General features: G+C 41.5%; 1 protein-coding gene, 1 long non-coding RNA gene and 1 other non-coding gene across 7 annotated transcripts in view; 1 reads left to right on the top strand and 2 right to left on the bottom strand.

Annotated features, from left to right (window-relative positions):
- The window catches only part of LOC135417796 (uncharacterized), a 33184-nt gene extending 23318 nt beyond the window's left edge, over positions 1 to 9866 (top strand). Inside the window, exon 4 of one of the 2 annotated variants that reach the window (XR_010432207.1) lies at positions 9240 to 9866. This is a non-coding gene — a long non-coding RNA (uncharacterized LOC135417796). Of the gene's footprint in view, positions 1 to 4680; positions 4904 to 9239 lie in introns of those variants that run through there. The other variant, XR_010432206.1, reaches the window with a different exon arrangement.
- On the bottom strand, positions 1 to 26304 carry CCAR1 (cell division cycle and apoptosis regulator 1). 4 transcript variants are annotated; one of them, XM_064662250.1, is made up of 26 exons: positions 26245 to 26304; positions 25394 to 25511; positions 18926 to 19098; positions 18304 to 18348; positions 17589 to 17615; positions 16443 to 16636; positions 15831 to 15945; positions 15559 to 15748; positions 14318 to 14450; positions 13860 to 14021; positions 13182 to 13407; positions 12144 to 12257; positions 11148 to 11314; positions 10206 to 10416; positions 9315 to 9398; positions 8518 to 8703; positions 7101 to 7292; positions 6511 to 6744; positions 6065 to 6176; positions 5763 to 5804; positions 4355 to 4437; positions 3774 to 3920; positions 3261 to 3381; positions 2543 to 2728; positions 1970 to 2175; positions 1 to 1378 (listed from the first exon to the last, which is right to left on the bottom strand). In XM_064662250.1, exons 2-26 carry the CDS (start codon positions 25464 to 25466, stop codon positions 1319 to 1321), a joined length of 3483 nt encoding a protein of 1160 aa, XP_064518320.1. In that variant the 5' UTR covers positions 25467 to 25511; positions 26245 to 26304; the 3' UTR covers positions 1 to 1318. The 4 variants fall into 4 exon arrangements, with proteins under 4 accessions (XP_064518320.1, XP_064518319.1, XP_064518321.1 ...); XM_064662249.1 differs by having other exon boundaries at positions 17589 to 17621; XM_064662251.1 differs by lacking the exon at positions 17589 to 17615.
- LOC135418480 (small nucleolar RNA SNORD98) lies at positions 11468 to 11532 on the bottom strand. Its single transcript, XR_010432474.1, has one exon. It is a non-coding gene; the product is annotated as a small nucleolar RNA SNORD98 (small nucleolar RNA).
- Positions 26305 to 26311: the final 7 nt, after the last annotated feature.

Here is a 26311-nt window from a genome sequence, read left to right on the forward strand (position 1 = left end):
TTTTGAACATAAATTCAGGCATTTTAATGTGTATCACATTAAAGCTACATGAGTTTCCATGTAGGTTATTCATACATATTATGGCACTTGGACTCTCCTAACAGGTATTTAGTAACCTAGGACAACTAAGCTAAAAAAGAAAAGATCTGCTAAAATTAACCATTTCTGTAAGAAAACACTTCCGTTCCAACCTTCAAACCCGTTAATTTTCCTGGAAGTTGCACCAAAACACAACTGCTCCTGTTTGACATTCGGTGAGTAGGCTGCCTTTGACAACGATGTCACAGGAAGTTTTAAGTGTCAGTCTCTTGTGACCTGTGAGCACAAGGAAAGGCCCTCTCACCCATTTCCACCACCCCCAGCCGTGTCCCGCTCCTCTGTAATTACAACATGCAGCACTGCTGCTGGGCATCCATTCTTTGGTTGGACTCGAGCCTTTGCAGCAATTACACACATTAAGAAACAAGTCCAAATTTAATCCAAGGTGGTCTCCACTGGCAGCTTTTTCTCCACGTAAGGCATTATTCTGACATCTACTGGCCTGGTACCCAACCATACATCTTAATACACTGCATTTGTAATTAAAAAGGAGTATATCTATTAATCCAAAAAGAACAGTTTAATGAACACAAATGACGTACATTTAAAACAGACCCATGTATTTTCATATAAATCTCACAATCCTACCAGTATTTTGGCAGGTTTCTATTGCTTTCTTAACTCAATTGAACTACTGTATATTATGAGGCTTTAATACAAGCAGCTTTGGGGAAGAAAGTTATATTTGGAAGGGAAAAAAAAAGTCATGACAAGTGAAAACAAAAAAAAATCCAAGAAGCTTTTGTTTTAAAAAAAAAATCTTTACTTGCAAAATTAAGCAGCATGCTATTTTGTGATTTATATTTGAATTTAAAAAGACTAATTAGACCGAAATAAAGACAAAACCCTAAAAATGGCAAGTCTATAAATAATGAAAATTTTGATTTCACTAGGCTTCAATGAAAAACATTTGGTAATTAAATACTTGCTACTGTTCATTAACGTTGATGAACTTTATTAGGGTTAAAACTATAACAAAGTTCATCCTAAAACTTTTTGCAATGCAAAATTATTTTCACTCGAGGAGTGTCTCAAATTGAATGCTAAGAATTACAAGCAATCTTCAGGAGCAGACACTCACATTCATAAAACTTTATACATCTTTTGGAACTAGGATATTTATACTACTAAAATCAAACATGCATCACTTCCCATACATTCTGGTATCATGATTTATATTACATTATGTAACACCATTCTTCTCAAAAGCAGCAGTTTATCATACGTTTGCTCCATTTTCTTTGGATTTCTGATCTTTATCTTCGTTCTTCACCATATCCTTGAAAAGAAAAGCCGGGAGAGGATGACATGAGTTGTGGAAGTGATATTTCTCCTGTGAGCTGTAAAGCAGCGCGAGACAGACACTGTTTGCTGTCAGCTTTAAAGACTCTGTGAACTGGTATCCAACTAAGTTTAGTTACAACCGAGAGGCAGAAATGCTCTGGAGTGTTATGTGGTTTGCTTTAAACTCATTTTACTGAGCTACTCTCATATATTGAAATATTTGAATTCTGCCCTGACAAAGTATTGCTCACCAATAAAACAGAGGAGCAGATTTGAGGTGCTGGGGATGGACAAGATCAGAACAGGAAAACAGTGAAATGGTTTGAGATTTACATTAATATTTATGCATTTTTAAAAACATCTCAGTCAGGAATATGTGTTGCAAGCTAAGAAAAAACCCCACATTTAATTTTTTATCTTTAAAAAACTGATATCACATTAAGCTTCTTCCACATACATATATGTTAAGATACTACTGCCCTGAATTCATGTCAAATTTGGTTTTTATTTTGAAGTTTCTGTTCCAATTGTTTAGTCAACAGAAGTTTGGATACAGTAATAAAAAATGGAATTAAACAACTCTAACCTGTTTAAGAACACTCTGTATTTCATCCATAACAGTAGCTAAATTTTTGATTGTCTTATTCAGCTGACCCTCAAATTGCAATTTTTTATCATCTGAGATCTTCAAATTTTCTTGCAGTTGGCCAAGGTCCTTTTTTACTTCTTTGAGCTCTCCAGACAGACTTTTGTTAGAGTTCTCCAGCTGTAGTATAGTTTTTTCATCCTCATCTTAGGAAGGGAATAAACAAGAAAGTCAAGTCACTTCCAATGCTGTGACTTTGCATCTTAATATTCTATTTATGTGCCAACATCATAATAGTAATTTTTAAAGAACATTAAGAACTGCATTGCATTACCATTTGATAATATTTAATTCTCACTGCATTTGGAAGTCTCGAATAAAAGAAATGAAAGCATTTCAGCATGACAAGAATGGTACTCAACAACGGTGTGCACGTTAAAAGGCTTTGGGAAAAAGAAAACCGACAGGCAGGCAAATAAGTACAATTTAGATCGCAGATATCACTCCAACTGATTTTTCCCCTCAGAAAGCCTCAGTGTCTCTGTCAGCACTGCCTTCCCAGTACAGTCCCACCTGTTTTCTCCTCCAGCAGCTGCAGCTTCTGCTCGATCTCTGCCCGCACCCTCTCGCTCTTCTCCAGCTTCTGCAGGAGGCTCCCCACGTCCACCATGGCCCCGTTGTACACGATGAGCCCCACGTTCTCCTCCACGGCCTTTGCCTCCTGCTTCACGGCAGGGGACGGCAGCAGCAATCGGTTCCCTGCGTTGGATTGAGTCAGAAACAGTCACTAAATCATCTCTGCAGTTCTAGTGGCCCATCTTGAAACTTCTTAAAAGAATAAATTCTAGAAGAATAAATACAGACTCAGGTTTGCTGGTCTATCCCTCACATTTCCCTCCTTCCTCTTTATCCCAACTCCTCCCCCAAAAAAGCATCCTCTTCCATGACACCATTCTGTGCCTCTTTTCTCCAGTAATTTGTCTTCAAGACTCAGACTCTGTTCTACTGCTCTGATCCTCCTGACTGCAAAACTGACAATGAGAAATGCTGTTCATCGAAATTCAACATTAACCTCTGCCCTCCTTCCTGTTCCATGAGATTAGGATTTATCCTAGAGATGCAACAAGATATCTTGGAAGCCAAAAATACTGTAATTTATGAAATGCCAAAGATTTACTTTTCCAAACTGGCTCAATTATTTTCTGCAAGGAAGCAAGAACCTCAGAACTCTTACTATTCACACAGCAATAATTCTCTGGAAGTCGTGGCATAAAAAAAAAAAATATACCACCTAACATATCTTCCTGTAGCTCTTCAGACTGTTCTTGGTTTTCTTCATCTTTAGAAGTATCTGTCAGTCTTCTGTAAAAGCAAGATTCCCGAAGCACTACTTTATTAAGCAGCTTCTTGACCTACAACACAGCCATGAAAACAAATAAGTGTTACACAATACACAGCCATCATATTTACTTAAACAAGAATGTTCTAACTTGGAAAACTTAGAGAAACTGCACGGCTTTTTGAACTTAATATACTGGGGCTTAAAATGCAAACAAGGCAAAGATGAAACAGGATTTTGAGACAAAAGCTACATAGACAATATGGGCATACTGAGAGCTGTAAACTTCCCCTTTTCACTCTGAGACAATTTACAAAGATTAAACTAGTATTTCAGTGTAAATATGGGGTGGCTACATAAACATCAGAGATCAGGTATGTAAGCAAAGCCTCCAGAAGCTGAACTGCATCTGTCCCCCTAAAAACACTGCTGTAACATTTTCAGTGTTCCCATGCCACACAAGACCTGAGCGCGGGACAGGTGCAGTCCAAGGGTGTACAGGATCTCCTCCATGTCCTTCTCCAGCAGGTATCCACAGTGACTTTGGTCAAAGTAAACAAAAGCCATCAGGAGATCCCTGTTAACTGTCACCATCTGGGTCTTGTCTTTCTCCTACATAAAATCCATTATGGGATCATTAGGCAGTTAAAATATAATTTCCTCATCATCTACTTAAAAATACATAAAATTCTCAGTTAACAAGTTATTTCTCTGTTCATTTTATCATTGCTTTCTGTCCAGTAATTAATATTACAAGCATTTACCTACTCAGATCACATATAACCAAACTATTTAAGACTGGTAATCTTTCAAATATTTAAAAGAAATATAACACAATGGATAGGAATATCTGGGAGAGACTTTCCTTTTGTTCATGTTAATCTATAATAAAATTATACCATAGGAAATGTCCCTTTTCCCCTTAATCATTTACTGAACAGCTGTTTCCAAAGTGAAAAACAGGTCTTACAGTAAAAATCAAGCTAAGCTGTAACTAGGACACATCTAACAAGGCCTAGAAAGTTGTTAAGAAAGGTGTTCATTACTTTATCTTTAGACGCCCTCTCTTTACAGTGTCTATTGCCCTCTCTTCTGTCCTCCCGTTTGTTCAGTTCCTCTTCATCCCGGTCTGGAAAACAGAAGGAAAATTCAACATACCCACAGCAAATGGTTATGTAACCATCACCTCAAAACACATGTGGCCACTAAAAAAGTCCACATAACCCCCCCAAGCATCTGAAATGTATTTCCCTGAAAAATAATTGAATAAAAAAGGCATTGAAGTGAGCCCTGTTAAATCCTCTTTTTTCTCTAGTCTCATTGTAACATAAGCCATTTATAATTTTTCCCCCTGTGTTTCTTTCACACACAGGATAGAAGAGCTGAAACAAATGCCAATGAGGCCAAAGTGAGTTCTGCCAACATCGCCATCTCCTTAAGTGGTGTGCAGAAAATTACCTCAATTCTCCCTAATGAGGCTTGGCAGAGCCTGCACTCAGCCATGGTTATTCCAAACTCAGTATTATTTACCCTCAAATATTTTATATGACAAACCCCCCCAAAACTATCTCATTAAAAGCATGTGTTTGTACTCATGTCAGAGTGAGACGTTACTGCCCCTATGAGTTAGATTCTCTAGGAAGTTACAGATCACATCACTTCTTAGATGTGAATGAGAAATGGCAGGTTTTTTGTTTCAAGGTGGACAGTACAGTAAAACTAAACTGGGAGAGAGAAAGAGGGATATGACAACTGCTGGGATGGATTATGACATGCAGCTCTGTACCTTATGTGCAAGTCTTGGGTCAGAGAATCACATGCCAAGTTCAGCTTTAAGCTCACCTTTTTTGTGAGGAAAACTTTGGAAAAAACTGCGTATCACAACACTTGGCTAATTTTACTGACCCTTCACTGAGAACCAACCGCTTTCTCCTGCACCTTCATGGCTTGTTGGAGTTTCTCAGCAACTCCGACTGGGAATGGCATAAGGACAGATTATGGGAAGCAGTAGCACTTGTACAGAACACAAAAGCCCGGGGCACTCTCCCAGACAGATTATAAGCAAATTGGAGTTATTTTGGAAACCACAGATCAGCACCAATTTTTTAAAGCTGGTGCAGTACTCTGCCAAAAATACAACTGCAAATGCTGGGACTGCAGTACCTACACAGTTCAAACCCACATCTCTAGCAAAGACTCTCCACAGAAGAGCAACTACCCCAAAGTACAAACCAAAAAGCATACACAATGTCTTACATGGGCTATTGCAGCTCCCTGGAGACAGGAGAGCTCTCCAGACCCTTCCCCTATTTCTTCAGGCAAACACAACTCCACCCAAACAGCACCCCACACTACACTCTGTCCTAGCAAAGCCAGGATGACATTCCAGAACTGAGGAGTAGGAAGTTAGGCACGTAAAAGTGGCTTGGTTTTTCAGAGGTGCTGAATACTCACATCTCCTACTGACTTCAATGGGAGTTGCGAGTGGTCTGCATTCTGAAAAAAATAAAACCACTTCTATATGCATGCCTCACTCAGAGCACCACAGCTACTTCACATCAACTGTGTTCACATAATGCCTTGCACAAAGGTACTTACATCTGACGAGGAACTTGTCCGAGTTACTAAAACAGAATTAGTCTAATAATGCAATTTTCAATTGTCTACTTTCAGTGCGTTCTCCAGCTTCAAAGAACATAATCAGTGGCAATAAAAACAAAGTTTCTGAGAGTCACAAAATTCATAGTTCAAGATACCTTCATCTTCGTCTTCAGCATCCTCTGCCTCCATCGGATCATATTCTTCTTGATTATTGTCATCTTCAGTTTCTTCTTCATCTTTAGAATCATCTTTCCTTTTATCTTCCCTCTGTAATAAAAAGTTCCAAAAAATTTATCTGGTCAGCATCAAAAACCAGCCAAATAAAAAACCTCACTGCCAGTCATCCAAAATTTGCATTTCATTAGTCACTTAAGAACACAGATATAAATCTGTGGGATACAGCTGAATGTCAAAATGCTCCCAATACACCTCTAAAACTTTCATATTACTGAATATCATTGAAGAATATTCAAATAGAACAAGATGTCAATTCAATTAACTAACACTACAAGAGCTGAGGTTTTGAAAGCAATAATGTAAAATACAAATAGAAACGGTTTAGGATTGATCCAGACAGGATAGATATGAGCCAACTGCAGACCTTCTTTTCATCTCTCTCTTCTTTTTTATCTTTATCATCTCCAGATTTTCTTCTCTTAGGCTTTGGCTCATCTGTTTCATCATCTTTTTCTTCTTTTTTTTCTTTTCTCTCATCTTTTTTGCTTTTTTTGTCTTTTTTGTCCTCTCTCTCTGGGAGAGAAATCAGTGCTTTGTAAATTCTGACACCAAAATCTCTCTGAAGCATTTCATTGAAGAGTTCTGCAAACAATGACACCTGCACATAAAAAAAGAATGAAAAGAGAACTGACAAGAAGTTTTAAAACACATGTTACAAATGTCTTTATTTTTGATAAAACAGCTACGAGGTGCCATCTTAGCAACTTTCACCATGTCAGAATTTTATGTAATGTCACATTTCGTACAAACTCCATACCATGTCTGAAAAACTTTGCCTTCCTTTTGGATATCAGGCAGCGACTACACTGCTATTGTAAGCCATGAACCAAAGACTGGGTTTTGCACAAAGAAACTAAACTCACTTTAGTTTTATTCTGCCATGCCCTCAGAAACGTTTACAATTTAAAACACTGCAAAGAAACAAGAACGGCTGACTGTAAGGAGCTGAGTTACCTCAAAGGAGTGTTCTTTATTATCCTCTAATCTGTAGTCCAGGAGGACACTGAGGGACATGATGCTGCAGTCGAACTTGCCACTCTTGGCTGCCCAGTTGGGGTGCACGATGATGGCCGGCTCGTCGGGCAGGATGTAGCGTCTCTCCCGCCGCTGACGTTCCAGCTCTTCCTGGCGTTTCCTCTCCTCTTCCTGGCAGGGGGCAAAACCACATTACACAACATACTCCAAAGCTGAAGGTTCAGCCTGGACATTACAGAGCTGTACTGCACAGCAAGCTGTTGATTCCTTGCACGGGAAGAGAAAGGCTTCATACACCATCCCTCCAAAGACACTCAACACAGCTTGAACAGGCACCAGATGACAATTTACTCAACTCTCGATTATAGGAAATGCAATCTCTACAGATACCACTGATGCAAATGAAACAGGAGGTTACAAAAGGTAAAATGCTACCAGCTTACTGATGGCAAGAGAGAAACACTGAAGTCTCCCGAATACAGCAAACAGTCACAGCAGAGCTCGTGCTTTTTAAAAAGCCAGCACAATCGAAGTTTCCCTCCAGTGTTAAAGAAAGCTGTGGCAAGAAACCCCAAGCTGGATGAAACACATCCAAGCTGTGGGAGAAGGCAGCAGCAGTTGACAGAATTAGCAAGCTTGCTCCCTCAGCAAGGTTTTCAGAGATAGAACCTTTCCCATCAGCCCATATTGCTCAGCAGGTAACACACAGAAAGGCAGTTTAAAAGCAACTACTGCACAACACTCTGCAGACACTTCTGCCCCTTCTCTGTGGCTGAGCTTTGGCCTTACTGCACAGATCTTGTTTATCCTTGTGGAACAGCAAAACAGACTAAGTCGTACTGCAACTACCAAGTGCCAAACTGAGAAACTTCAGCACACAGCAAGCTTATCCAAAAACAAAAATGAAAGCTTCCTAATAAAGGAAAACAAACCCAAGCAAACCATCAGCCACATGAAGAAGCTGGACTGTTTGAGGCACAGAAGCCAGTACAACTAAGCAGCTGCTTTTCATGTAGGTTTAAAAAGTTAAAATCTTGTCAAGTCTGTTCACTTGTTGTTGAGCGTGGTTTTTCTCAGGAGTCTGGGATTTATTTTTCCTTACATTTAAGGTCTAACATTAATTTAGATGCCCTAAGTGCAGTTACACATTTCAGCTGACTGGGCTGATATAAAGAAATTCAAACTGGCCAAGACTTTTTTCCAATTCAGCAGCTCAGGTTACCGTAAGAGTTCCCAGTGCAGTTATCCAAGAACTACAAAATCCCAGCACAACTAAGTACACTCAACACATACAAATTCCTGTACTTTTTTTACTTATATATATTTATACCAATTTTTAATATAATATTTTATGTGTACTTAAGAAGACCTAAACCAAGTACGTCCAAATCCTAACCTCTTTGTCATCTTCAGATTTCCTATCCTCCTCCTCTTCCTCTTCTTTCTCAGACTTCTCCAGCTCCTTTTGCTCTTCTTTTTGTTCCTCTACTTTGAGCTGCTTTGTCAGTCGAGCGATGAGCTGAGATTTCAGTCCTTTAGAGCTCAGGGTTCGACTCTCTAACTCCTTGCGAAGGTCATTTACCTGGGAAATATCAAGCAGTGACATTACAAAACATGTAATTAGCAGAGAAAGTAAAAATTATCAGCACTGAAAAGTCAACTGTGTTTTTTAAATACGTCCTGAAAAACACTAATATTTACTGATACGAGAAACATATTAAAGTGATGTTTTCCTCCAAGAACTCCTTTCTGAGGAACCTTTCTCAGAGGCAGGGAAAGGATTTTACTACAGTAAAATAGTTTATTATTCCTTTTGAGGAAACTTTTTATTATGTCTCCTGACATACATTTTTGTACAATTATTGCTTTTTTAAATGAACATCAAAGTATATTAGACCCCACATTTTGTAATGCAAGCAGTAATCTGGCTGATCCTGCAGAACTTCCTTTTTCCAGTTAAGGTATCGTACATGATATCCTTTAATTGTACAAAGTTCAGAATACATTCAATTAGCTGTATTCACTAATTAAAATCAGGAGTCATTCTTGCATACACACCTAGTACCTATAAAATCAGCAAAGATAAAACACTACTGAAGTTTTTTTTCTTGGTTACAGGTACAGCTGTATTTCAGGTCATGTCTTAGAAGTGAAAATGCACCATGGAATCAAATTTTAAGAAGTGTTTGTTACCTTCATTGTTTTTGGATCCAGTTTAGACCAGTGCGTAGGCGTAGAGATCTCCTTAGCTTCCCCATCATCCTTTTCCTCTTCATCCTGACAAATAAAATTTAGAAATTATCATTCAGAAAGCTTGAAAGCATCTCAGTTATTTTTTAAATTCTGTTGCTGATCTGTGCAAGGTCACAACTGTTTCAGACAGTCTTCTCCTAAAGTTATTATTTCGACAAGTTCACACACACATTCTACCACTTTATAAATGATCACAGTGCCACTCAGCCAATACAAGCCAGATCTGTGGAACATAAAAGGGTGATAAGCAACACCACAAAGAATATTGGGGTTACACAGACACTGCTGGTCTCCAGTAACCACACAGTGTGTGATCTTCCCCCAGCTTTTTTAATCCCCCAAATTACTCTTGGTTCAGTCAGACCTTCCCTTATTCCAAGATGTTGATCAGCCACATGGCCTGAAATTCAGATGTTTCAGACTAGTGCTTGTTCAGTTTGAAATATCACAATTAGAACTGGCCACAAGAGAGAATTTAGAAATTTTAGAAAATGGCAAAATGTTTAAAGACAGCTATTCATAAACTGCATCTCACTCAAAAACTGGTCCCAGATTCCAGCAACTACGTCTACAATCAAAAATGTTCTGCGCATCGTAAGCACAATTTAATTCCGCTTGTGACATCAGCACACACATTTAAAGTTAGTGAACTAGCTGAAATAAAAATAAAAACCAACATTCACTACACTGCTGAAAGCTGGTTTACCAGTCATTGTTACCAGTTATGTTCCTCCTGTGTATGTGTGTGGTGTAGCATGTGGTGTGCATTTTGTGCCTGTGTTCCTGTGCCTGTGAGAAGCAGAAATAGAAAAAGGGATTAGCGTTCAGTGCCTGTTCTCCATCAGCCTCCTTGCGTTCACCCTGAAGCTTCTCGACCAGCTGCTGCTTGTATCCTCGGGAGAGGGTTTCCCACTCTGAGCGGGTGGGAAGGCAATGCCAAACATCCGGGAAAAATAAAACCACTGTCTCCACATGAGCTGGAACCGTACGCCCCTTGTGGGTCTCCTCAGGGCGATGGTAGCGAATCTCTGCAAAACGGTACCTGTTGCAAGGGAAGAAGCATGTTGGAAAAAAAATTCTACAATACATTTTAAAGAGCCTAGATCACTTGTAGCACATCAAGTAAAGAAACTTTGCTGCAAGACCTTGGAAGTTTATCTAAAGAAAAAAATTATGGAAGCCATATTTTCTCTTTTGGCACACTTGTAAAAAGGGATCGCAACTGAAAAGGAGGAAAACCAACAAAATGCTTTTTGTACAACTTGGTGTTTAGCACATGTAGGTTTTATGTGCAAATAGAAATTGTTGAGGCACTTTAAATTTAGCATACAATAGAATTTCCTGGTATTAGTACAACTAAAATGAGTGTTAACACAGGACAGAAACTCATCAAGAGAAAATATGGCTGTGTAACGAGCGGCTATTTATTTATAACAAAAGAACAATGAAATGAAGTTCTCTTGACGATCCTCTCCAGCTATGTACAAAATGAAAAATATTTTCAACGCACATTCATTAAAAAAATTACAATATAACATGTCAAAATAAATCCAGAGTTTTTAATTAGTTCTTAATGCAGTAATCAGCACAGTTGGCACCAATCAAGCTTATTACCAAACAGAAACATCCTTTGAGTAGTTTACCTGAACTACCAAGAGCAGCTGACAAAGAAAAAAGGTTTTCCCAGCTTTTTTTTTCTTTTTTTTTTTTTTTTAACTCCTTGTAACAGACAAGTATTTCTACATGCCCTTGGCTTTGCAGTGCAGTACTTACCATTGCGTGCACACACTTAAGTCAATCCCTGTCAGAGCCTTGCAACAACGAATAGCCGTCTTTATCAGCACCGAGGGGTCCTTTTCTGGGTCAGGTCCATCCAGTGATGGGGACCAGTGTCCTCCAATAGCCATAGCTTCATCTTTGCCTTTCATACCCACTAAAAACTAGACAAAAAGAGTCTTCTGAATGTTCCCCTGCCAGGGGTAAAAAGTCATTTTCCCAAAGTGCAAAGAATATTTCATAGCACACACACACTGAAATCCGTGAGTGAACCATCACATTATTTTGAAATCTGAAAATGAAAATCAGTCAAGAAAGAGTTCAGTTATTTTTTTCCACAGATTTTTTTCAGCAATGGAATAGGTTTAAAACATCATCACTCATTCTTGCTTTCAAGATTTTCCATCAGGTTCATTTATTGGTACAGGCTTGATCCTTTGCAACTAAAAGCTTTCTAACACAAAAGACAGATACTAATTTAAATGGTGTTTTAATTCAGATACACATTTATGGATGTGCCTCCTTAAAAGTGATAAAGAAAAACTACAAAAGCTGAGACCACAAGAGCATTGTATCTGTAAACTGAAGTATTCCCACTTTCTAGAAGATAGAATTTAAGTGGAAAACAAGTCTGTGTTCCTGAAACACCATAGCACTTACAGGTTGCTCAGTTCAACAAAAGTTTCGCTTAACACAAGGGTTGCTTAGCTGTTGCTTCATGTGTATTCTCTTCACAGCTGAGCCCTTCAAGAACAACTAAGTGCTTGTAAAAAACAGCCAAAAAAGTTAATTGTTTGAGTTTAATTAAGTTGAACAAAGCAGTAAATACGGAGCTCCTCTAAACTGGAAAAAGAACTGACATATAAACTAGGTCTCTTCAGAGAAACAAGCCATCAGTCAGCTGCCTACAAGCTCCTCTTTTATTGTCAAACATTGTAAAGCTCCATAACCAACCTTTATTGCCAAAAGTGTCTGGCATTGAAGCATATTTACCTTTACAAGTCTAGCAGGATGCTGAAATCCATCCCGAAGTTCTTGAGGATCTTCAGCCAGAGCACAGGACTTGTGATAGAGATCCTCCATGCTGGGACTGGCCATCAGCATCACCTGTGAAGTCACATCAGCCTTGGTTAACAATGACCACAACTTGTGAACACACCCAGCAAAATCTAACAAGGCTGCTTTGTACCCTAAGCAGGTTATACGATGGACTAGGATGCTCTTTCTCAGTTACTGACTATATATTGGAGCTTAATCTTCCAGAAGGCAACTCTTGCTCTGCACAATTAGATTGAAAAAACAGTATGTCTGTTACTTGGGACATGGCTTTAAAGTTTTTCTACACAGAAAGGAACTAGGTTAAGTCTTTCAGAAATACAGAGGTTAAAGGCAGTTGTATCTAAACCTATCTATAACATGTAATACTTCTTAAACAGATTGACCTAGACATCTCAGACCTATTTTCATGAAAGGTATTCTGAATGGAACAGGTTTTAGGAAAAAGTTTTGATACTGGGGTCTTTTATACATGGTTACAGTCCTTGATGTATTTTGACATTCAGATAATCTCAATCTACTTTAAAGAAAGCAATAAATACTGAGAGGAAGGGAGAAGGAAAGGAGGGAAGGAGGGTAAGAAAGGAAGTACCACTAAAGACAGTAACACAAACTGACCAGAAAGTACACTTAAGGGGAAAAGAAAAAGGGCTCTATTAACTATTCAGAATGCATTGTCTAAGAAATCATTCAGAGATCTTCCAGGAGTTGGCTTTCTTTCCTATAATCAGATCACTGCTACTGGGTGCAGAGAATGGAAGAGCCCTCAGTAAACACAAGATTTAGGACAAACAAACTGAATTTCAGTCTGGATTCTTCAAGCTCTACATACCAGGTTTTTACCGAAAAGTTTAAAATGCCGTGTTTTGTTTAAAGAGCTGCAGGATACTTTCAGTACAGTTGTACTCCCTTTTGCACCCTGTTGATCAAAAGCATTTCTGGTGAACAGCCACAGCAGCAGAGCCCCGTACAAACCTTGGCACTGTACAGGTGATCAGCGTCGGGTGGATCAAGGACAGCCGTGTTCTTATCTATAGGATCCACTTCTCGGTGCATTACGTAGAAATTACAGTAGTTTCCCAGCTGAAATGGTCTAGACATAGGAAAAGCATCCACCCATGTGAACTGAGCATCAAAGAAATCACTTGGGATGTACAAGTTCTGGTAGCGCCTCCTCAGCTCCATCATATCACAGCTCCGGCTGGAATGAACAGCATTGGTTGGAAGACAATGGAAGACACAGCAATAAAGCAACTATTAACAAAGCACATAATTAGGGGTGTAATAATTGCACATACAACCACTGTATATTTGATACTGTATATGAAAAATCTGAAGAGCACTATATTGAAGTTAAGAGTGTCATGGATTAAAAACAAGTAATTACTCAACATTCTTCCAATTAAGGTGACCGTGTGTTAAGGAATATTTATTAAACAGGGTTATAAAACTATTTCGCAAGAGCATTGAAAAATAACACAGAACCTCAAACAAGTTTATCCAACAAGGTTCTCAGCCATCACATATCTGATCTTTCTTTAAAGTCAAATCCATCATTTACCTCCCACTACCCATGTGTGCTGCCACAGCTCCCAGTGATCTGTGCCCACGACTAAAGGAGATGTGGGTAAACATCTGGCACTGGGAACATACCAGTCCAAGGAGAACTTGGAGAACTGGACCGTGTAGCGAGGGACGACACGCCGGGGTCTCCGAGGGGACCTCTCCCTCTCCCGCCGGGGCGACCTCTCCCTGGAGCGCTTCCTCTGGGGGGATCTCTCCCGGGACCTGCGGCGCTCTCGCTCTCTCTCACGACTTAAAAAAAGCACATAAGAGACAAGGAGTTTCGCGTGCTGGTAACACAGAATGGTTTCTAGCACAAGGGGAGCCAGACCTGTCAGAGGTGGCTCACAAAAAGGAGAGAAGTTTCAGTACAGTCTCTCTACAAGAGACATTGATTACAGAATCCCTTCATTTCAGACAGGCAAGAACTCTTCCCTAGTATCTGACATAAAGTCCCTTGTGTGTCTCACTGGCTCATCCTGAAGCCACTCAGCTCTGGTGAGGACAGGTCGTTATGGAATGCTTTGATCACAGTTTAGTCTACACACCTCCTGTCGTCTTTCCGGTTTGGCATTGGGTCTCCACCTCGGTCATTCCTCCCAGAAAATCGGGATGGGGGGTCAAGTCTTCGAGCTGGTTGAGGCTGTGAAACCAGACGAACTGGGGGCTGTAACAAACCACCTGAAACAAAAATGTACAGGATCAGTACAGAACTATCTACACTTTTCAAATGTGGCTGCTTTATACCTGTTGCACTTGTGTACATTTTCTAAACTAACTCTAGAGTGAAATAAGTCTAATTATTAATACCCACCCGAGAGAGCTCAAGAGACTCAAGCTTTTCTTCACTGCTGCAAACTGAGACTTTAGTAAGTAACACTGGTTTAAAAGCATCTTCTTAAGATGGAAGCTAATATACCCTAAGCACACAGAAGCTATCATAGTAAACAGCTAAGTCTTTTCTTGGAAAAGTAAATTAAGACAGATATACTACTTACTCAATGAACTAAAGAAAACCTAAATCTTATTTATTTTTGAGGCTATTCATTGGTAAAAACAACTGGCATCCTGGAAAGTTATTCCTAAATCCATATATTATACTGCTATATCAATCCCTCAGCACATACTTTTGCTGTCTTAAGACATTTAACCAACTTATTTAAAAGGAGTAAACGCTACTAAACACTAATGAACAAATAGGACTAATTAGACTATAGAAAGCATTTATCCAAAACAATTCTGCTTAGGTGATAGCTTAGGATCTTCTACCCTTGCTTTTACTGTGGGTAAGACAGGTCTTAATATTATCTTATAATCAATTCTATTTCTGATTCCTCAGCTACTCAAAGTTCAAGAGATCCCACAATCACTTTTGTTTGAGGTTTGCCATGTTAGGCAATTTCTTCTCTCAAATGCCAACCTGGCTAACTGACATAAATAAACAAAGAAATAGTAGTTTTAGCAATACAACTGTGTGAAACCTGATTTTGCTGAACACTGCAGAAAATGTTAAAGGACTACACTGCTATTAATACTTTCAACTGTGAACGAATAAAAATTACACTGACTTTGCTTTCAGATTATGAAATCTTAACATGAGCAGCAGTCCATGGGGATTTCACTAACCAGGTGATTCCTGATGTGCCTTGCACACAGCTGCAGAAGACATATTCAATCTGATAATTTTACAGTATCCCCTCCATACTATTTCAGCCTTCTGACTAACAACCAACCACTACACACGAAGCACCAGAGTCACCCCCCCAAAATGTGTGCATTGGAAGAGCACCTTTCTGCTGTGGCTGCTGCAGCAGTGGCTGAGGCTGTGTCTGCAGCAGAGGTGTGATGGAAGCTGCTGATATCTGTGCCTGCAGCAGGGACTGTGGCTGTGGCTGAGCCTGGACCCCAAATGTCTGCTGTGCAATGGGCTGAAGGACGGCCGGGGGCGTCTTCAGCAGCGGCTGGGCTTGGGTCTGGTTCTGGCAGCACAACAGAGATGAGTCATGAGCGAGCTTAAACCAGAGTCAGTCACTGCAGGTGACCCTGGGTAACCCCACGTACCTGATTTGGAAGTGTCTGTACCCTTTGTGCATTCCATTTGAATGGCATGTTAGGATTGTAAGTAGCTTCTACCAAAACTCTGTCACCCACCTGAGGTGTCTTTCCCTTAACAGCACTGCAAACATTACAGAAAACATATTGTGAGAGCCTTATTTAGCTAGTTTTACATCTGCAGGTTATATTTAAAGCTGGGAGAAAGCAGACAAAGTTTATTAAAAAAAGCTTATTGGAAGAGCATCTACCCCCAAATTCAGCAGAAGTTAATAATTCCTTGTCTTTGGCCCAAAAGCAAAAGTTCCCCAAACAGCACTGAGTTAAGACGGGCAGGTAGCAAGTTTTATGCTTTTAATCGTCCACAAATTCTGCAGTTTCCTACAAGAAGGAGGAGTCTCCCAGCTCTGGTGTTTGTATTAAAAAAATTCAAAAACTGACATGAAGTAACCCAGACCCAGCACCTCTGAACCTCTCTGCCCATCTGACTTTCATTGTTGAAAAGAAAACAACACACCCACTACTGGCACATCAGTGGAGTCCCAGAATTAGAGTGCAATCTTCTAAACCTTTGATTTAGCGAGGGTGTCAGAGTGCTGCAGGCAAGTATGTACAGCTTACCTAAGCTGGAAAAAGACATCTTCATCCACAAAGCCAAAAGTATCATGCAGTTTAGTGACCACCCCAGTGAAGACACGCTGCTTCTGTGGCTGTGTCTGCTGCTGGCTGGAGCGGGGAGCTGGGTAGGACACAGTGATCTGGGCCGCGGGCTGCGGCGTCGACAGGCTCAGGCTGGTCGGGAGCGCGACCGCTGGCTGCAACAAACACAGCAACCCATAAATCCTGCACCCACCAGGAACAGGCCCTCTAGCCACGGACACAGGAGTTTAGAAGGACTCTACAAAATTATTCTGAACGGAGATTTTCAGAAGGTGGAAGGTTTTTGGAGTTTTTTTGTTGGGTCGTTGGTTTGTTTTTTTTTTTTCAAGATAACATTTTTCCTACTTTGAATGAAGACTGGCTTTGTTTATCCTTCTCTCCCCAAAATATGCACACTGTCCAGAAAAAAGACATGAAGACTGCATCATTGTTTACAGGCAACCCATACGGTGGGCCTGAAGAGGAGATGAATTGCTGACTTTGCCAGGAATACACACTTAGAGATCATTCTGCATTTCCATCCCAACTATAGTGTTATATTCAGCCCTTCCCTGACTCACGAGTTCCAGTGCCTGCCTTCTTACAAAAGCAGAACACAGTAAGATAATGAAATCAAGTCAACGATTTTGACTTTTTTTTTTTATAGCCTGTTTAAAAGTTCAAGTCAAACAGAACCAGAGCAACTTATAGTCTGTTTAAATGGCTGCATGTTTTAAACCCATCAAGCTCAGCAAAATTCTTTTTAAACCTCTCTATATACATACGGTTAACACAAAAAAGTTAAATTCCTTCACAAAGAAGAGAAAGATTTTCCCTGTAGGTTACCTAAGTGCAGAACAACTGGGCACTTGAAGTTCAAACAAAAAAAAAAAATTAAAATATAATCAACAAACACATTCCCTTCAAGATTAAGGAAAAGTGGTTGCTATTAATTTTTGAAACCAAGGCTATGCATATTTTAACATCTGGATCAAATAAACCTGTACCAACAAAATGTCCATTCATATTAGTTCATTTTACAGTTTAAAGTACCCAAGATGTCACAAATTTGCACTCTTGCATTATCTGTGTTTGGGGATGAAGACCAAACAATAAAACCAAACTAACCTGAGTTAAAAGGGTCTGCTGAGGTTGCTGCAACTTAAAATAAATAAAGTTATAAATTAATTTTATATGTTTAAGGAAATTGTACAATTTTACCTCCTCTGTACAAGTAAGAGTTTTTGCTTAACCTGAGTCAGTTAATAGTCCTTTGGGGTCTGGTCATTTCAGCAGTTTGCATATGCATAAATTGTGCTCATGGGGTTAATTTTAAAACTGTATAATCCAGGTTTATTCAGCGAGCAGAAATGCTAGATTTTTTGGAAGCCAAAGTTAATAGCAATACCAAAAAAAGTTTTGGCAGCTGAAGACGCTTAGGCCTATTATTTCCATGTCCTTTTATTCTTTTGCAAAATCCTGTTAAGTTTGAAGACCATAAAAAAAACCCAAAACGTAAAAAGGAACTTTTTCTGGACAGCATCTTTCCAGCAGTTAAAATACACGGCCCTGTTTAGAGCAAAGTTAAGCAGGTAACTATGTACACATAGAACAGAACATATTTTTTTTAATTCCTTTTTGCATGACGGTAGGCAGGTTTCCATTCTGGATAGGTCTTTTCAAGTTTATGAACTTCAAGTTCTCTTTTACTACAAAAAATATTACTTCAGTTTCTTTAACAACTTCCCATATGAGGATGCTTTCAGAGACAAATCCTACAAGACACACAACCAACATTATTTTTAAAGTTATTTGTGATGTACGCAGTAAGAATCAGACAAACCTGTTGCTGTACACTATAGAGAGTCTGCTGAGGTTGTGAATATTGCTGAAACAGATAAAAGCAAAATATCTCATAAACAGGAGTATTATCACCTCAATAATACCAAACACAAGTTATCTGCTTAGCAAGTTTTAGAAACCATTAACAATTAACAACTCTAATACAAAACATAACTAATAACTGCCAACATGTATTATTTTCATAACAAATACTCTGAGCCTTTAGAGGGGACTCTGATGTCCTTTTTCTAGCTAAAGTCTGCAATTTCTGTTAAGCCTGACACTTAGACAGTATCTAGCGCAAAGTATGAAATCACACAAAATGCTACTGAGGATATATATAGTGATGGAAGATACTTGAGATTCTCAGTTTAGATGCAGCAAAACTCCTTCTCCCAAAAGGCTTTCCAAAGCTGAAAGCCAGCACCTGCATAGCCAAAATTCCCCCCTTCACAGACTAATACAACTACTGGTAGCCCTAAACCCCCAATCCCACTGTTGTTTAAACTGGTTTGCACTGCCATGTTCCCCATTTCCCATTCTCCTTTTCTCCCGGGTACTTCAGCTTTCCAAAGCCTCTGGTTTACACAATCCCAGAGTGTTTGCTGTTGATCTGTGCTTACCTGCTGCAGGGCAGCTGCTGCAGCCGCAGCCTGTTGCTGGAGAGCAGCTGTTTGGGTGAGCTGGTAGTTGGTGGGGGTCTGTGTGGTCAGACCTGCCGCTGCCAGCGCCGTCTGCTGGGTGTAGATGGTTGGAGAGGCTCCCAACAGTGAGGGCTGCTGCACTCCCAGGGCAGCTGGAAAGGAACACACACACTGAGCACTTGGAGCAGCCTCACACGGCCCAGGTTCCCAACAGCCACATGACAGGACGTGGTGCTGTACTCCTGAGTCAAGCTCGAGAAGTAGACAAATCAAAATTCAAGATAAAAGATCACATCTCACTATTTTCTCTTTTAAATTTACTTACTAACAATAAACCACAGCAGAGGCACAGAGACTTCAATTTCCTTCTCTGGAGCTGCTCATGATTGTATAGCTCTAGTAGTTGTCATCCCCCCTGCACCCACCCCCACACGCCCCTCCCCATATTCTTTCCTGAACATATTCAGCTTCTGGATGAGCCAAATGAAGATGCTGCTCTGTTCTGTAAATTAATTCATTTATTTCTATCTGAAGGCAAGAGAAATCTTTACTGTAACAGCAGCTGTGAAACAGAGGCTTATGGAACGTGTGCTCTGAAACCACACAAGGCTTCACTTCACTCAGTGCTGGCTCTGTCCCCGTGAGTTGGGTGTCGGACAAGTGGGGGCTGGTGGGGAAGGAACAGCCTTGGAACAACAGGGAGTTTAATCAGGGACCAAGTCAAGCTCTCTCCAGCTCTTACTAGGAAGGGCTTGTGCTGCCCAGACTCAAAACTGCCTGGAAAGAAGGATTAGTTTATTTTACTGTCATACCAGCTTTAATTCACCACAGAACATGAGGAAATCATGAGGAGCAGCTATCCACGGGGTATTCTTCTGAACCAGGTATGCTTAAGAACTTTCAGGGGACAAAGAGCTCTGCAAAATGCAAATCTGAGTGGAAAACTGCAAACATACCTGAAAACCTGCTCCCTTTTTTGCAGGACTTTTAAACAAAGTTATTGGCAGCTGCATGATCAAATATCACTTCATCAAGCTATCAGTTTAGTCCACATGTTTAAATAAATCCACAGAGAAACTTGGCAGGGAAACACACTGCTAGCAAAAACAGGTCAGCCAACCATCCTCAAACTGAGGAACATTCAAGAGGAACAGGGTTTCTTTCTCTTTCAAAGCCATTAAAGAGACACAATTGAATGAAGAGCAGGTTTACAGTATTCCTGCAGAGCTGGCGCTCCACACTATTCTCACTGATGCGAAGTGAAGCTGTAAGTCCTGACCCAGGGATGCAGTAAGGCTTTGGTTGTAGCTGGTGATCCATCACCATAACACACACAAAAATGCTGTACACAACTCAACAGCTTCTGAAAAATGCAATCCTTCCCACCACACTGCTCCTTCCAGCAGAGCACAGTCTTCAGAAAACAAGTGGATGGCACTGATCACCTGACAGTTTTGGAATGAAACATGGAAGCAAGTGAAAATAATCACTATGATCAGTATCAAGTTTTGTCATGTAACTATTCCAGGAAGTAATACTATTTTAAAAGTGAAATCAAGCATTCTGCAATGTACAGCATTTCATGATTTTTTTCCCCTGGAAAATTCCAACATTTGCAATTCTTTAGAAGTCAGCAAACAAAATCTGAAGCTTCTTTCATGACAGACCCTACATTTTCTTGATCTTCTTGCCTCCTGCTTCAATCATCAGCTTCAATTTGAATGCGCACTTTTGACCATCCAGAAGCACACTTTCATCTGGAACACATTTTAAACAGACTTTAAATATAATTCAGAATGCTGCTGCATCCTGGGACAACTCTCCCTTCTCTTGGCTGCATTACTTTGCTGGCTCACTTGAGGCAAATAACCAATGTGTTCATCTTTCTCCTCTTATTGCCACATGCTGAGCAGAAATCCCATTAGTGCAGAACCTCACTCCACGCTGTCACCTCTGTATCTGTGTGGCTGTGCCAGCCACTGTCTCTCAGTCTAATGTTCTGTTCTAATGTTCCAGTGCAGGAGGATGGAGTTGGAAAGCATTATCAAAAACAAGTTTCACATGTTTTCTCCTACTTTTTGTACCAGGGGTACCCACAAAAATGCTTACTCCCAAACCCAGATCTTAGGGTTATTCAGCTCTTCAGTTTCACTACAGTAATTTTCTTTTCAGAATAACCTCATGTGATTCTCAGCTCACTCTAAGACCCTTAGCCCATTTTGTCAACTAAGGAAAAATAAGAAAAAACTTTTTTTGCCATCTGTACTGCCACTTTTTGAGCATTTAATATTAACTAGGTATCTGTCATCTACAACACTGCACATCAACTTACTAAGAAAGGGCAAAGATGAAAGACTGCCAAGATCCCCTCAAAGGGCAACACCTGTAGTAACAAGTTTTTCAGAGCTGTATCATATTCCTACTGCTTTGCCCTGAAGTATTCCAGTTTAACGGGACTACCTTTTGTCTGTGTACTCATCTCAGTCAAACAGGCTCCAATTAATTAGGCAACTGAGTTTGCATTACTAGTTTAAAGGGAAAAAAAAAGGAAAAAAGAGAAAAAAGAAAAAGGGGAAAATTACACAGAAAAACAAGAGATAGAATGAATCCCAGACTGAGTATGGAACTGACATCTGACTGCCATATTACTATTACTGGCAACAAGCACGTGCAGTGACAAACAATAGATTCTCAGGATTCGTAATGATCCAGTTAAGTGGTGATGGAAATGTTTTCCTTCAAACACAGTCCAAACAACTTCTCAACACTGCATGGCACAGCCAGAGAAAGGGCTTGGACAGGAACAGGAATCCCAGGCTGCAGCTCAAGCATCTTTTTAGGTAAGATGTTTCTGTTGTAACAAGCACAAAGATAGTATTTAGTAGTCCCTCTTTCTCCTTCTAAAATCCAGAGATCTTTTAAAGTTAGGGAAACATCTTCAAAGTATGTAGCTACATCTGTCTCCTTAGTAAGTGACATAGATTTATTAGAGGTGCAGGGCTCTACACACTTCCCACAGTTGTCAGAAATCGTGAGAGTGGGTCCTTGGCTGTTCAAGTTTCTTCCAGCTTAACACACTTGCAGTACAAACACCACACAACCTACTCTCAAAATATTCCTTTCATCAGGCACACACCAGAAACTGGGCTCAGAGTATTTGTCATGGGACATGTGTTTACAGCAAGTCAGCAAACTGTGCATCAGCTACTCTTTCTTAGGGGCTTGAGATCCACCACAGACTTGTCCTGTTCTCACACTTTGCCACCAGCAGTAACAGGATACTGAGCAACAGGCGCTTCAGCTTCCACCAGCTGCACCCTTCTTCACCCCAGCACAATGAAGTTGTGATACAGCAAAGGCAACACCCCTGATCAGCCACAACACAGCACAGCTGGGGCTCCCCTGATCTGCAGGTCTGTAAAAACAAGCTTTTCATCACAACCCTGAGAACAGCAAGCACTGCCACACAAACCAAAGATGTGCCAAAACCAAATGCCTGAGAGAAGAGGAGAGGGTTCTCCTTTGCAGGCGTTTCAGGAGTTTGCACAGCATTATGCAAGTTAAAGTAATTTTCTGTAGTAGGCACGACTTAAGTTATGATTTAATTTATGCTTTAACAATGCTTAAGCAGCATGGCGGGGGCTTTATTCTGGTTTTAGCCATGTGATGCACCAACCCATGAGAGGAGGAGTAGAGAAACTGGCTGTGTTCCATGTAGGAGTTTCTCTTTGCACATCGCTCTCTGCTGGCTCCTGGAATTGCCCATCTCCCTTCTAATACCACGGGCACAGACAGTAATGAGTGAGCTCTCCTAAGTGGATCTCAGAACCCTTCATTACACAGCATGTCACCCTACAGCTACCTTAGAGTGTCACACCTTAATAATTAAGAGCTTTAACTCATTTAGTTACTTCTTCACCAGGGATGGCCAAGACAGCATCTACATCAGCAATACAAAAAAATCTCCCCAAAAAACCCCAAACTAAAAAAACACAACCCCCCAACCCTTAAATTACCTGTTTGCAATGATCAAACTGGGTTTATAACACCATCACTCACCACATTTGCCAGCTTAGGAAGAGGCTCTACATCACGTTGCTTGCATTATAAAAATAAAGCTCTCTTTCCCTCATACCCAAGCACCTCGATGCTTTGGAGAAGGAACCTGACACTTGGATAAAAACAGCTGGCATGTATAAATACATGTAACACCTCTGGCCAAACCTCTGAAAATATATAAACATTTGGTAACTATGGTTTTTTTAAATGAGTTTACGAACACTGGGATTCACAAGGGTAAACCAATATGCACAATTTCTTGGGTGCAGACACCAGTGAGCAGCAGTACTCTGGATTATAAATCACAATCACAACTAGCAAGAAAAAAGGCAGGGGAACAAGTATGTACTAAAAGAGGAGCTGGGCTGTAGAATCCCAGGGACTGGATTCAGCAGTGCAGACAGGGAAGAAAGGATGCAGACACAGGTACAGGAAAGGACTTGCAGCAAAGGACATGGGGAGCTAAAGGCCTTCAAGGGATAATGGAGATAAGACACTACAGCCTGAAGAGGACACTGGGAACGTGAAGGAATGTGGGACTAGCACAGGAAGAAGCCAAGAGTGCAACCAAATGTTAGGTCTTTAATGGCTCTCATGTTTGAGTCAGGTGCTGCCGGATCAGATGAACAGCTAAAAATCCCTGGAGATATGTCCTCACTGAGCAGGTGAAAAATCTCACAGCAACCAAGGTTGACCAGTTCTACCCCAGTCACATTTTGCACTTTATTTAATCTAAGGAGGCTCTGGAGTAGGCTGGCCAAGGGCAGAGCCACAGGCACAAGAAAATGGATAAGAAGTTAATGTACACTCCATCCCCCTCTCCCTCCAGGGCCCTCTCCTGGTCCTCCCTCAGCGAGCTGTAGGATGACTGCCAGCTGCTCTCCTTGGCAGGCTTTGTGCAGCTTTCCCTCTGAGACAGGACCTGGAGCTGGCCCTCCATCTCCCACCCCTGTTTTGGACACATTAGCTGTCACACCAGCCAGCACATCGAGAACAGCCCAGCTCTGATTGCTCCAGTGTCTCACACAGCCACACAGGAGAACCAAAAGCAAAGTCTGTCTCTCCCATGTTCCCAATGCCAACCCTTTCCAGCTGCTAAGGAATTTCTTACAGGAGATGGTGCCATTTGGATAAGTGAAGTGTGAGCTATTCAGAGAAACAGTGGAAAAACTGCCTGTGAGCAGCTGGTTAGGTACAGCAACAGTATAGGTAGGGAACAGGGCAGAACGGCCTCGGAGGAACAGCAAAAGGCACACTGGGACAGAGCAGGGTGAAACACATGGGGGTGGTCATTCCCTGAGGATACAGTGTCATTGGATCAGTGACCAATGGAAAAACTAGAGAGAGAGGATTCACTTTGGCAAAGAAAACAGAGCCAGGAGAAAGATGTATTCTTCCTACCCCAAACATGTACCTCCAAGGAATGCCGAGCATTCCCAACCTCTGCCAGGCTCCCAGACAGAAACCCAGGGACAAAGGAGGTGTGACACTGAACTTCATATCAAATCAGAGCAATTGCACAAACCGTACAACCCTTTAGCAAGGCTGCTCTTCAGCAAGGCACTGCCTCCCATCCCAGATTCACTGAAGCCTTTGCACATCACACAATGTAACTACAATATTTCATTAAGAAACAATTTGCACTCAAGAAGAGCAAAAGGCACTCCAGAACTGGAAATGGAAGCACCAAAATTCATCATGCAGCAAGCTTCACATTCTTGCCTCAAAACCTTTTGTGCCACAAGGCAACATGGAAAATGAAGCCAGCTGAGTTCTTAAATACAGGCTTTTAGCTAAATCCAAGAAAACTCTCTCCCATTATTAGGGCAATGCATTTGGTTATAGGGATCCTTAAGTTCTGATTTAGCGTTAAAAAACCCTCAACCTCCTCACCCAAGTAACAAATTTCAGAGAACTTTCCACTATGTGAAGTAGGTCCAAAACATTAACAAATGCAAAATAATTTGTAAAAGTTGATATAGGCTGCCCTGGAAATGAAAGTGAGACAGCACTTAAAAAATCTGTAGTGCCTTACTAGTGCTGTTATTATTTAACCTACAGAGATGTAATTTGATAAAAGGTAATTTAATTTACACATCTTGGGATACGTGTAATTTGATATGTTGTTTACTGTCCAAATCCATACAAATTCACCTGAGATTTCACTTATCACCCCTTAAAAAAACCTAACAACAAACAAAACCAACAGCCAGTATTAAGTAATGATCTTTAAAGCCTCTATGGTGGGGAAAAAACCCCAACTTTACCCATTTAAGCAGGCTTTAAATACGTTAGTTAGCATGGTGCCGCTGGTAAGTGCACAGCCAACCCTGGAATTTCCAAATCTCCTGGATGTCAGGGTTCAAACAGTGAGAGATGTAAACTGACCTGGCTGAGACACCGCGGTGGCAGTAAACTGAGTAGCCCAGGGGGGATTCTTCTGTCCTCCAAACTGAGCCATGGTGGAAGGCAGGATCTCCCGGGGTCTATCTCCTGAAACTGCAACCTAGTGAAAGAGAGCACAGCTGCAGTCTTTGAAAAACACACCGCCGGGTTACTTTATTTTCTGAGCCGCAGGAAAAAAAACTCCAAACAAAAAAAAATAGACAGGAAAAGAAACAAAAAGCGTGGAAATACCAGCTTTACGCCCCTAAAACCTGGCGGGCAACATGCGCCACGTGCAGGAAACACAGAAAGCTGTGAGACAAGTTATTTTACTTTCCTAAGGCACGACCTCCATCCCCCTCGTCTTAACAATGGGACTAACGCTATTTAAACGCAAAGATGCGTTTCCGTGTCAAGGGGCGCTAAGGGAAAGGTGACTCTGCAGGATCTCTCCGAGCACACACTTCACATCTCGTTACTCTCCGTCCCCGGGCCGCGCTCGGCTGCGGTGGGGCCGCGCCGCCGGCGCTCCCGCACGGAGCGGGCCGGGCCGCTCCGGCCGCACGGGAGGCACGACCGGCCTGTGTCCCCGTCCCGCCACCTCAGCCCCCGCTCCCCGCCCGCCTGCGCCGGGAGCGCTCTGGGCCGCCCGCGGCCGCGTGCCCGGGAGAAAGGCACGAGCAGGCAGCTGCCGCGCGGGAACCGGGGCCTCCCCGCCCCTTCCTCCTCCTCCTCCCCCTCACCCCCCCGCCGCTGCCGCCGCTGCCACCGCCGTCTCGGCCGGCGATGCGGGCCCGCGCCCCCTGTGCCGGTGCCGGCCCCGGTGCCGCCCCCGCCCGGCCCTGCCGCGGTACCTGCGCGGGGCCGCGCCGCCATCGCCGCCCGCCCGCTCCGCCCGCTCCGCGCAGGCGCCGCCGCCCT

This window comes from Pseudopipra pipra, chromosome 8 (genome assembly GCF_036250125.1).
Source record: "Pseudopipra pipra isolate bDixPip1 chromosome 8, bDixPip1.hap1, whole genome shotgun sequence".
NCBI lineage: Eukaryota > Metazoa > Chordata > Aves > Passeriformes > Pipridae > Pseudopipra > Pseudopipra pipra.